This window comes from Lepus europaeus, chromosome 4 (assembly GCF_033115175.1).
Source record: "Lepus europaeus isolate LE1 chromosome 4, mLepTim1.pri, whole genome shotgun sequence".
NCBI lineage: Eukaryota > Metazoa > Chordata > Mammalia > Lagomorpha > Leporidae > Lepus > Lepus europaeus.
Genome location: NC_084830.1, coordinates 51,793,295 through 51,806,583, shown reverse-complemented (window position 1 = coordinate 51,806,583; position 13,289 = coordinate 51,793,295). Strand labels below are relative to the sequence as shown.

The following is a 13,289-nucleotide window of genomic DNA, read 5'->3' as shown; positions in this document are numbered from 1 at the left end:
TATAGAGAGATAGAGTTAGAAGTTCAAGAATCTGTGCCAATTTTACAGAAATGACACTTTTAATAAGCAACAGAAATGTTAAGTGAACTTCACAATAGAGAGGTCACTGGTGGCCCTAGAAACAGCACTTTCTGATACAGCAGATGTGGAAATCCAACAGGAGCCCATGAAGGGAAGGATATGAGTAGAATGAAGACCAGGAAATAGGATGTGGTCTTCGAAAAATCCTGCTTCCAAAGAGAAGAAACAGAAAGATGTCATGCCAAAGAGGACGTGGAATCATGAAAAGCTGAACTTATTTGTTTTCTTATTAGTTTTAGTACAAAGTACATTGGATCCCAGGGGCAGATTCAGGTTTTCTGGGACCTAAATCGTAATGTTGCAATGAACATGAGAGTATAGATATCTTTTTGAAGTGATAATTTCATATCCTTTGTATATACACTCAATACCAAGATTGCTGGATCATATAGCAGTTCTATTTCTAGATTTTTTAAGAAAATACACTGTTTGGGGCCGGCGCTGTGGTGCAGCAGGTTAAAGCCCTGGCCTGAAGCGCTGGCATCCCATATGGACACTGGTTCTAGTCCCACTGCTCCTCTTCCAATCCAGCTCTCTGCTATGGTGTGGGAAAGCAGTAGAAGTTGGCCCAACTCCTTGGGCCCCTGCACCCATGTGGGAGACCTGGAAGAAGCTCCTGGCTCTTGGCTTCTGATCGACGCAGCTCCAGTCATTGCGGCCATCTGGGGAGTGAACCAGCAGATGGAAGACCTCTCTTTATCTCTGTGTCTCTACCCCTCTCTGTAACTCTGTCTTTCAAATAAATGATAATAATAATAATAATAAGAATAATAAAGAATTTAAAAAAAAACCACTATCTTTTGTCTTTTGTGTGATATCTCATTGTGGTGGCATTTCTTTCATCCCTCTCCCACTCATGGGTCATTCGTTCCTGTAAGCCAACAGTACCTGCCGTAAAGGATAGGAAGTGTTATGGTTTGGATGTGGTTTGTTCTTCAAGGTATCATGTGTGAGAAGCTTGGTCCCCAGGGTGGCAATGCTAGAAAGTGAGGTGGAGCCTTTAACAAGTAGAGCCTGGTGGGAAGTCTGATTTTTTTCCTTTTGTCACTTTGAAACCTCTCAAATTAGTTTTACTTAGAGTGTGTGTTCACTCAGTACTGATACACATCGACCGTTAGGATCTCTCAAGTAGGACAAAGAAGTAGTTACAGAAGGCATAGGAGATTCTGTCTCTGGGAGCAGAGGCCAAGCAGCTGAGGTACAGAGAGGGCTTCCCAGGACTGAGAAGTCAGCTTTTCCTGGCTCTGGAGAAGCTCTGTGTACTGTCCCCATTCCTTCCAGTCTCTCAGGTTGCTGCAGGCCCTACCAGAGCCAATGCAGGTAGATATGACTGCCATTCTCTGAGGATAGATAGGAATGTAAGTTTCAAAGAGACTCAAGTTTTGAGCTAATTTTGTTATGAATTTTCTTTGGGATAAAATACATGTGAAAGATGAATATTATTGTAATAAAGCAGGCAGTGAAACAGGAAGTAGCTATTCCTAGGGCAAGAAACAAAGATGTGGCTGCTTCTAGTTTTGAATGAACACCTGCTATTGCAAGTAGAGTATAAATGCAGCCAAGTGGGCTTTCTTGCGGTCAATTCCAATCCTGTAAGTGTTGACACTTATCAGAATTCTGTGTCCACATGACTCGTCCCAGATGCTCTTGTTAAATTTGCTGCATTCTCTTTCCCTCCTTCTCCACCTCTTTGGCAGATCTGGATACTCTTGGAAAATGTGGGCCAGGTTGTTTCTCACTCTTCATTCTTATCTGTTGGTAGATAATTTTTATCAGGTAACTCCTTCCGAAAAATAGACAAGAAAAGGTTATTTTCTAGCATCCCACAAAACTGATATAAATACAATGTTTTTAAACTAACTTTTTCATCTTTTTGAGACAACATTTTCCATTTATATCATAGTCAAAGTGTTAATGCACCATTAAATAAAGAGTTAAACAAATAAGTAAAATGACCAAAGCTCAGCAGGAGTATAGGCAAGGACTATAAACAGTAATCACATGAAAAGACATCTATGTCATTCATGTGCAAAACATTTTAAAAGTCATAGATCATTAAAATGCATCATTGCTATCAACTTGACAAAAATTTTTAAACAAAGTTTGACAAAACTATATTTGCAGGAAAACTGGCACACCCAGAATGTAAGATTTTTTACAATGTTGTTTTTACTCAAGATGCCAAAAAGGGCTGGTAGGGGTGAGGAAATAGTCAATCTTCCAACACAAACCCAACCTCCAGACCCACCACTTTACACAACGCTCCCCACGGGCCAGTGCTGCACCTCACTACACCTGCACAAACTCTAGAGCAGCCTTTGCCATTGATCCTTCCATAATTGCCTTTTCATTTATTTTCACCAGACCTTAGGAATACATTATCTAAACAAGCACCCTCTACAGTTTTTAACAAAGAAGAGGATGGCCACTGGTAACCTTTTCATGTATTTTAATTACAACGAAAATGTTTGTGTTCCTTGAAAAATATTTGATGTATGACTACAGAGTCTATTTTTAAGAGTAAAATTAAAATTAATCTAAAGTGGTAAGATTTGCTATTGGTACAAGACTGCCATGCTCCAAATCCTTCAGGCACTCTAGATGCTAATGTCCTCTCCTTCCTCAGGTCTCTGTGTGACTTGTAAAGTCCTTTATGCTGAAGCGAATATCTAGCACTAAATTGATAGACTTCAGTGGATTTATCAGAACCTAGTGCAAGTAGCTTTCTAAGCTCAAGGACCAACTACAAATAAGATCTTTTTAATGAACTTACAGGGATTCATTTTTAAAAAGATTTATTTTATTTATTTGAAAGACAGAGTTACAGAGAGAGGTAGAGACAGAGAGAGAGGTCTTCTATCCGCTGGTTCACTCCCCAAAATGGCCACTATTTTCCCAGGAGCATTTGCAGGGAGCTGGATAGGAAGTAGAGCAGCTGGGACTTGAACTGGTGCCCAAAAGGGATGCTGGTGCTGCAGGCCAGGGCTTTAACCCACTGCACCACAGTGCTGGCCCTTGGGATTTATATTTTATTTACATCTAAACCACTAGTGGTCATTTAGACATGACTAGGAATATTTTCTATGTGTATATAATATACAAACTGTGTAGGCTATAGTACGTATGGGGAGTAAGAATTATTCCTTATTGTTTAGATAACCAGTCAATTACTTTTCCACTCTAAGAAACTGTCGCTGATACGCAGTCTGGGACTCTGTAGGTGTGTACACTGGCCTGCTACTGTGATACACAGTCCCAAGTGGTCTGGCCAACCAGCCAACTTTGACTGTCCTTTTTGCCCTAATTCTAGTCCACATTCCATGCAAGGCTTCTCACCTGTCAATGGTTAAGCTACCACTTCTGCCTATTTCACAGATGCTATTGTGCAAATAAAATGGTACATGTGCGAATGCTTCTAAAATATGTTTTCCTGGAGATATTTTGCTATGAAATGAAACCTACCTTTTACTAGGAAGACACTGTGAACCATTGTTACCGCTGTTGTCTTGTAGATATTTCTGCAATCAAGGGAAAAAAGTAACCCTAAAAGGGTAGACTTTGGAATTTAAATATAAATATCAATTGTTAAGTGAATTTTCTCCTATTTAGAACAGTACTGCTTGTCTTTTATTGAGCAAGTTGACTCATTAAGTTGTGTTTCATTTAATCTTTAAATAAACTAGTATCTATCCTATTGTGTAATGGAATATAAGAATTGGAATTATAAGATGGACCTGATTACCCTGTTCTTCTTCACAGGGTTGGCCTTTGCTATTCTCTCATCTGTGCACCCAGTGTTTGGTTTATATGGGTCTCTATTTCCTGCCGTCATTTATGCCATATTTGGAATGGGACAACACGTTGCCACAGGTAATAATTCCTCTATTTGACAGTCTCAGGTTATTAATTGAAGGGACTCTTTGTTATTGTTGGTTACTGATTACATTTCCAAAATAGTTCTAACTTTATTACTGAAAATCTCAGCAAACATTACGGCAAGACATCTGTCTGTGTATCAAGTAATCAATATATGATGATTTATTGCTATATTACTATGTAACCAAGGTTATTTCCAAGTATTCTTTGAATTTTTAAGTTGAAGTAAAAGACCATGAAAGAAGCAGGCTAATGCTCTGAGTTTACAATGAAATGACAGAAAGTAAGCATTTGCAAGGAAAATATAAGACTATATAAAATTTAGTTATTTAAATATTGAAAAATATTTTATATGTATTTGCTACCTGGGCTAAAGGACCTTTTTGGCTTTTTTCCAAGATAGGTTTTATAATATTCCTCAATGAGTGCAACTTTTACCTTGTGTAGCTCTGCATTATCAAATAGTATCAGCAGTCATCATTATTCTGAGAACAGAGCAGACAAGGTTGTGGTGTTAGCCAACTTGGGTTTCTGCACTGCCCTTTAAAAGTTTTTTTTAAAGATTTCTTTATTTATTTGGAAGGCAGGGCTACAGAGACAGAAAGAGGGAGAGATCCTCCTTCTGTTGGCTCACTCCACCATATGGCTTACAGCCGGGGCTGGGCCATCTGAAGCCAAGAGCCAGGAGCTTCTTCCAGGTCTCCCACATGGGCACAGTGGTCCAAGCACTCGGTCCATCTTCTGTTGCCTTCCCAGGTACACCAGTAGGGAGCTGGTTCAGAAGTGGGGCAGCTGGGACTTGAACTGGTGTACATATGGGATGTTGGTGTTACAGGTGGTGGCTTTACCTGCTACACCACAATGCTGGCCCCATACAAAGTTTTAAAGCTCTATTTTCTGCTTTCTTGATGGTAAGATGGTCCTCAAAATTTCATATGATTATAGTAAGAGCTAGATAATTGATATACAGTGTCCAACTTACTATTTGCTATGTAATAAGATTTAATCAAGGAAGCCATTATTATTATTATTCTAAAATTATACCTTAGTCTTAAGTATCAAGGTAATAATAGTAATAGTAATAAAAATAGTTTTAACTGGGAATATACATAAAGATCATAAAGATATTTCTATTTATGTTGTGCACATAAGATCTGTCTTCTGCAACCACTTCTTCAATGGTCTGTTTGTACTATCAATTCTAAATTTTCTGTTTCCACTGTAACAAATTACTGTGGGTTTAGTGAATTCAAGCAAGACATGGCTATCATTCTAGGGTCCTGGAGGTCAGAAGTCTGAGATGAGTCTCACAGGACTAGATGGGTGGCGTCAGCAGAGCTGCATTCATTTCTGGAGGCTCCAGGGGAGAATCTGTTCTCTTGACTTTGCCATTTTCTGCAAGCTGCCTGCATTCCTTGTCTCATGAAAGGGTCATGAGACCCTTTCACCCATCTCCAAGGCCAGCAATAGGGCATCTTCAGATTTCTCTTTGATTCTGACCTTTTGCCTATTTTTAGAGGAGGCCATAGATCTACATATCAATATTTACATTTCCTCTGAAACACTCTTTTATTTACATGAATTTGATTCTTTGTGTCAATTAACTTTGTCACAAGGGAATGATCAACAGTTATTAGTCATTTACAGCATTGCTATGCAAAATATGCTTCCTGATTCACTGTTATCTGAGAATTGTTTGGAAATACACCATCTGGAGCAGGCATTTGGCCTGGTGGTTAACATGCCAATTGGAATGCCTGCATCTCTAATTGGAGTGTCTAAGTTCAATCCATGACTCCAACTTCTGATTCCTGCTTCCTACTAATGCAGACCCTTGGGGGCTGCATTGTTGGCTCCAGTAATTGGGGTCCTGCAGTCCATGTGGGTGACCTGATTTGAGTTCCTGGCTCTCAGCTTTGGTCCCAGTTGGGCTCTGGCTACTGTGGGCATTTGGAGAGTGATCCAGCATATAAGAGTCTTCTCTGTCTCTTTCAATCTCTTAAAAGAAAAAAAAGAAGGAAAGATATGACCTAATAAATTAGAATCAGCATTTTCCAAAAATCCCTAGGTTTTATATTTCTTTTATTAAAAGATTTTTTTTTATTTGAAAGTCATTTACAGAGAGAGAGAGAGAGAGAGAGAGAGGCACAGAGAGATTTTTCCATCTACTGGTTCACTCCCCAAATGGTTCCAATGGCCAGGACTGAGCCAGACAGAAGCTAGGAGTCAGGAGCTCCTTCTAGGTCTCTCATGTGGGTGCAGGGGCCCAGGCACTTGGGCCATCCTCCACTGCTTTCACAAGTGCATTAGCAGGGAGCTGGATCACAAGTGGAGAAGCTGGGATTGGAAACAGTGCCAATAGAGAATGCCAGCAACATAGGTAGCAGATTTACTCACTATACCACAACACCAGCCCAGGTTTTATATTTTTGTACTATACATGGATTCGTGCACATGCATACATACATGTGTATGTATACAAACTTAAATTTAGATCTATGTGTGTAGTATTCATTAGAAGTTATACATGTTGATTTTATTTTGCCTTAACACAATTATTCTAAAATAGACATTGTTGTCTGCTTATTTTGAGTGAAAAAACACAAATGCAAAAATTAAAAATATCTCTTGTGAGAGCATAGGTTTCAGTCAAAGATGTATAGATTATAACCTATGTATAGCCAAACTTTAAGCCCCAACTTTGTTTCTTTACAATTGAGTGCTTCAGATAAGCTTTCTTTTTGTAACGATGTAAAATGAAAAAAAGCATAATAATGAATTAGCAATTCTTAAAGCTCATTGTTTTCAAATTGTCCAGCAACTTAATTTCCTAAGAACTTATTTTCATTTTCCAAAATGTTTAGATACATCTTTAGTAAGAAAAGGCAGTTTGTCTTATATCCGGTCCCAGATGCATTTCTTCTGTTTAATACAAGATAAGAGAGAAAGACAAAACAAATTTGCTGAAGGTTATATTTACTTTAGGCAGTCAAAATATACCATTTTGTAATATGTAAATGTACGTTTACATAAATCAGATAATCTCTTGAGGAGTCACTGTAGATATTTTGCTGGTTGCATGATTTTGAAATTTCCATTTATATAGGACTCTATTCTAACAAGTTATTAACAGATATAGCAAACGTGTATCTATTAGGTAAATGATAGACATTTAAGAATACATTTAGTTTGCAGACTTAACTACAGTCACTTTACATACAATAAACACTAGTGACATTTTACTTTTGCATATGTACTTCTCCAAAGGACAGAGCCAGATGGATATTTTCTTTCCTTTTTTTGTCACAATATTTACAATTGTTTCTTTATAAGATCTTTTTGAAGGTTTATTTTCACTTTATTTGAAATGCAGAGTGACATACACACATATGCACACAGAGAGAGAGAAAGAGAGAGATAGACAGAGATGGAGAGAGATAGCTCTTCTACCCGCTGATTCACCCTCCAAACGCCAACAACAGCCAGGGCTAGGCTAGGCTGAAGCCAGGTGACTGGAACCCAGTCTGGGTCTCCAATGTGAGTCCCATGGACCCAAGTACTTGAAGCATCATCTGCTGTTTCTCAGGGTATATGTTATCAGGAATTTGGATCCAAAGCAGAGGAGTTGAGACTTGAACCGGGTACTTTCATGTTGGATGTGAACACCAAATACCTGCCCAACTGTTTGCACATTACTATTAAATGATTGTGATTTCCATGAAGAAAATTAACTCTGAGGTTTTACTTCTAACTTAAGTGTTCAAAATAAAGTTCAAAATGAAGAACTAAATGATACAATAAATTATGCTAGAGACATGTTTTGAGGTAAATAATTCATATAGTTATCCATACTAACATTGGATATGTGGTTTTGCTCAATATAAAGAATTTTCTTATTTTAATTTAAATTAGTTTTTTTTTTAATAAAGGTTTACTTATTTATTTGAAAGTCAGAGTTACACAGAGAGAGGAGAGGTAGAGAGAGAGAGGTCTACCATCCAATGGTTTACTCCCCAATTGGCCACAACAGCTGGAGCTGTGCCCATCCAAAACCAGTACAGGGTCTTAGTCCACCTGTACAAGGATGGACCGTGTCCGAGGAAAGGTAAGTGCGCTGCTCGCCCATTCCCCAGCTTCCTGATCCCGGAGACAATCAGACACAGCGGGGAGCCAAGTCTGGCAAGAACTTGTTTATTTCGCGTGTAACAGAGACTTTTATAGCACAAAACTGCAGAGTCATTGGGGCAGGACTAAGGACCAACCAATCACTTAAATGGTCATTTTATGGGATGATTTTTATAGGACTAGCCATATGTCTATACACTTGTTACTAGTTTTGTTACCTCCCCTGATGTTGCGCAGCCAATTAGTTTTGGTGGTAAACAACTTTGGATTCCGCCCACCTTACTTCGTTTGGGCGCCATCTTTGAATTACCTCATGTAACTAATTTCCCCACAACCAGGAGCCAGGAGCTTCTTCCGAGTCTCCCATGCGGGTGCAGGGGCCCAAGGACTTGGGCCATCTTCTACTGCTGCTTTCCCAGGCCGTAGCAGAGAGCTGGATCGGAAGTGGAGCAGCCAGGACTAGAAACCGGCGCCCATATGGGATGCTGGCACTTCTGGCCAGGGCATTAACCCACTGCACCACAGTGCCAGGCCCAATTTCAATATGGTTTTTAAGAAAAAGAATAATTCAACCAACTGATTATTTATCTTCATTTGCATATAGTATATCTTGGAATTAAAATGAAAAGAATAGAAGCCTGAGTTTGAATCTAGTGGAAACAGAATTGTTAAGGATAACTAGTATATGACAATTGGTGGAATATATTTAAGTTCTAAATTACCAAATCTTTTTACAGAGCAATTTCCTTTCAGCAATTTAGATAAATTATTAGAGGGACAATAGAGGACACTTATGGGAAAAGTAAAAATAAACAATTCTTTAATGAAAGCCTACAATATAGTAGTTCTTGTGACAGAATTTTTTAAATATGAAATCTTGTTTATCTTCCATACAAATTTTTTAACTAGGTATTTTATCATCTTAAAAATATGGAATCTGAGAGAGGTTAGGTAACTTGATCAAAACTAGAAGCTAAGATTCAGAGAACTGGGATTTGAACTTGAGTCTGTCCAAATCTAAGGTCCATATTCACTTCCTCTTTAACTTTGCTACCCACAGCACTGCTAAATGACCAGATGGGCTTAGTGGTATTTCAAGTACTATGAGTAGGCTTAAAGCCCAACCAAAGTAAAATATTGAGAAAATAAGGGAAAGAATAGTAAAGTAGTAGGGAGGGGATAAAGACAAAATAAGGGAATAAGTGAGGGAGGACAGAGCAGGGTGGGAGCAGAGGTAGGAGGGAGGGTATAGTGGGAAGTATCACTATGTTCCTAAATCTGTATATATGAAATACATGAAATTCATTTACCTTAACTGAAATTTTTAAAAATGAAGACCACAGACTGGGAAGGTGGGCTGTCATCCGCAGCATCCGCACGTACTCACCTGCGGTAGCAGTGTCCTTAACTCCTCTACTGACCTGGAAACAGCAAGGACCCACTCTTGCTAAAGAGGCAATACTTTCATATATGGATGAAGCTCACGTCCCATAACCAAGCTTTGCAGTGGCCTTTTTTCTTCTACCATTCACTTCCTTCTTATCTTTCTCCAAATTCCAGAAAAGATAGGCCTTCATTCATATATATTCATCTTCATTTTCAGTTGGTAATCATTTGTTAAATGTTTTTTGTACAAAAACAGTTTTCTTTGTTTTCCTAGAGATTTAAAGACAAAAAGGCACACTCCTTTGCTTTCAGTGGAACATAATTTGATCTCATGAGTATCCTAATGGAACACACCCTGAAAAGCACATCAAGACTATGTTCTTGTGGAATTTTCCTTGCTTGATATTGCTTGTCGTGAGTGCTAGGATCGTATCCCCAGTCACCAAATGGATTAATTCCTTCATGTTTTCTCAGTTTGGTACTTTATGAAGAGGAAAATGACCATGATGGTCAATGTTTATTAATCATTTGTTAAGGATGACTTAGCTCATTCAGATAATTATGTTCAATTTTCTCCATATTTTTTTTAATTTTTTTTTTTATTTGACAGAGTTAAATAGTGAGAGAGAGAGAGACAGAGAGAAAGGTCTTCCTTCCATTGGTTCACCCCCAAAATGGCCACCATGGCTGGCGCTGTGCCAATCCGAAACCAGGAGCCAGGTGCCAGGTGCCAGGTGCTTCCTTCTGGTCTCCCATGTGGGTGCAGGGCCCAAAAACTAGGGCCATCCTCCACTGCCCTCCCAAGGCCACCACAGAGAGCTGGACTGGAAGAGGAGAAACCAGGACTAGAACCCAGCGCCCATATGGGATGCCGGCGCTGCAGGCGGAGGATTAACCAAGTGAGCCACGGCGCAGGCCCCATGTATATTTAAGTATCACTACTCCATGAATGGAGAAGAGCAGAGAATAACAGTCCAAAACAGAACGTTCTTATCTTAGTCTTACTAAGAATCATCTGAACAACTAATATTTATTAGGTGCTAACTACATGCTATATATTATGACACGTGCTATATTACATTATCTGATTTAAACCTGTAACAGCCCCATGGCTGAGGAAGTTTACCTGTTAAAAGTAAGGAGATATTGATGGGGCAGTTCTGGGATTTGAGACCAAGTTCACTGGAAGTTACGACCACTACGTTATTCTGAATCCACAGCAGAAATCATACATCTTACCCAGTAAGACCAGATGATTCGGTGTGTTGGTTTTCACTGAATCTTATTTCTGTAGGACTCATGTTTCTGTTGCCCTGTTCTGCTGCCTTCTTTTCATTAGGATGTCTACATCTGGCACAGGCCCTTTTTCATAAAGTAGCACTTACGACTGCAGCAAACTGAGGTCCTAAGTCAATGAGTCAGAGGGAGTGTTCGCACAATGCTACAGTAGGTTTTCTCTCATCCAAACTTGTTGAGCCCTCTCTGTGGGAAGCAGCATGTTCCTGTCCATGTGGTTACAGTTTTGGGCATGCTTTGCCAAGACGAGAGGCACAGAACTCTGGGCAAGAAAAGGGAGATGCAATGAAAATAGTCCTACATGCGTGTGAGGGCATGGGGATGTTTGGCAAATATTGTTGAACTTTATCTAACAGCAGAAGACAGAAATGGTGTGTTTGATCATTTTGTGGGCAACAGCACATTATAATACTAAATAGCTGTGCTCTGCTATGAACTCACAGGAGGTAGAATGACTAATCCTTGCCAGGAGGATCTGTGATGTGGGATTTGAGTCAGAAGTTGAAAGATAAGTAGGGTTTTCACAGGTAGGTTGGAGGTGCATGCATTTCACATAAGTTTATACTTATATTGAGCTTATTAAGGTTTCATACTTACCATCACATTTATATTCTCCGCAAAACCTGAAATGTGTTATTATAACATTTTATATGCGAAGTTATTTAGACCTAGAGTGATGTACTTTAGGTAATATTGTTGGTAAATGGAGGTGTTGGATTCAAGTCAAATCTAAAACCACTGCAGTAGTATCCTTCTTGGGAGGTATAATTCAGGGGAGGTGTTCTGAGAATTGAGAATGCATGATCATAATTCCTGGCCCTAGGCCATTCCCTTATGCTAATCTGCAGAAAGTTGAGAAAATTTATGGCCCAGAAAAGAACAGCAAGTAGATAGGTGTGAGATGTGGTCATAGCTTTAAAATATTTTTTAAAATTTATTCAAGAGATAGAGAGACACAGAGATACAAAGAAACACACAGACAGGGAGAAGGAACTCCGATTCATTGTTTTACTCCCCAAATGCCATGGTCCTGAATCTAGGAGCTGGCAACTAATCCAGATCTCCCACATGGGCAGCAGGAACTCAATTATTTGAGCCATCACCACTGTCTTCCAGGGTCTGATTAGTAGGAGGCTAGAGTTGGGGGCCAGAGCTGGGAATCTAGCCCAGGTACTCTCACACAGGACAAGGACGTCTTAATCATCAGGCCAAATACTTGCACTACATTGAATGAATACATGTATACAGAGGTAGGTTTATGTTTCCTCCATGGAGTCAGGTTAAGGGTGGAAAAGTCATGGTTACAGAAGAGAATATTTCTAATATATCTATTAGGTTTTACAATGTAGCTTCAACTATAATGGTAGAATCCAACAATTTTTAATCAAGCTATTTTTTGAGTTACTGAGATGAGTTTTCCCACACCCCCTTTTAGGCACCTTTGCCCTCACATCCTTAATATCAGCCAATGCGGTGGAACGGCTCGTTCCTCAGAGCAACCGGAACCTCACCACACAGAGTAACTCAAGTGTGCTGGGCTTATCCGACTTTGAGTTGCAGAGGATCAGCGTGGCTGCAGCGGTTTCGTTCTTGGGAGGTATAATCCAGGTGAGTCATACTGAGACGTGGGAATTTACAAATGGAAATAGGGCGAAGGAAAAGCAAATTGTGCTTTATTGTTGTTCTTGCTCACAAGTTTGTCTCTCCAGAAGTATAAAAGGCAGATGTGTTTTAGCTTTATGGAGATATGATCTGTGGCTTCCAGTAGTTACTTTAGAAATGTTGGTTAAATGAATGAGTTAGCATCAATAAACTCAAGTTAAAGGGATACAATTTTGGGCTTTTACAGGATGAGTTTTCTAAAACATGTTTTAGAAAATGGAACAGGTTTCCTTGAAAGGCCCTGAAGCCATCCTTGTGTTGATGTAGTGGCCAGCTTGTCATAGTAAGGGGATGCTGTAGGAGAAATTACTATAGGAGGAGAGGAGGAGATAGCACTAGATTTCTAGTGGGGAGGAGATAGCACTAGATTTCTAGGATCTTTCCAAATTTTATGATTTTATGATATTATTGTCTATATCAGTAGCAAATGGTACTGAGTTTGTTTCATAGGCTTGCTGCTCTGAGATCTGGGGACTCGGCTTTCTACTGGTCTTTGTCCTGTTCAGCATCAGGCATGTATGTTGTTTCCAAGTTCATTGTAGTACTTCTTCTTTTTCCAAATGCCAAAACATATAATTTGCTCTTATTTATTTGAGAAGCAGAATTACAGAGAAAGGGAGATACAGAGAGATAAGATACTGGTTCACTCTTCAAATGGCTGCAATGGCCAGAGCTGAGGCAGTCCGGAGCCAGGAGCCTCTTCTGGGTCTCCCATGTGGGTGTAGGGGCCCAAGCACTTGGGCTGTCTTCTGCTGTCCCAGGCCATAGCAGAGATCTGCATCTGAAGAGAAGCAGCTGGGACACAAACCAGTGCTCATATGAGATGCTGGTACTGCAGGTGGAGGCTTAACCTACTACAACAC

At 39.6% G+C, this 13,289-nt stretch overlaps 1 protein-coding gene across 1 annotated transcript in view; it reads left to right on the top strand.

Moving 5' to 3' along the window:
* The window catches only part of SLC26A7 (solute carrier family 26 member 7), a 132,133-nt gene that overhangs the window by 26,403 nt on the left and 92,441 nt on the right, over window positions 1-13,289 (top strand). The window contains exons 2-3 of the mRNA XM_062189506.1: window positions 3,841-3,951; window positions 12,200-12,372. Of these exons, the coding sequence (XP_062045490.1) occupies window positions 3,841-3,951; window positions 12,200-12,372 (284 nt within the window). The remainder of the gene's footprint in view (window positions 1-3,840; window positions 3,952-12,199; window positions 12,373-13,289) is intronic.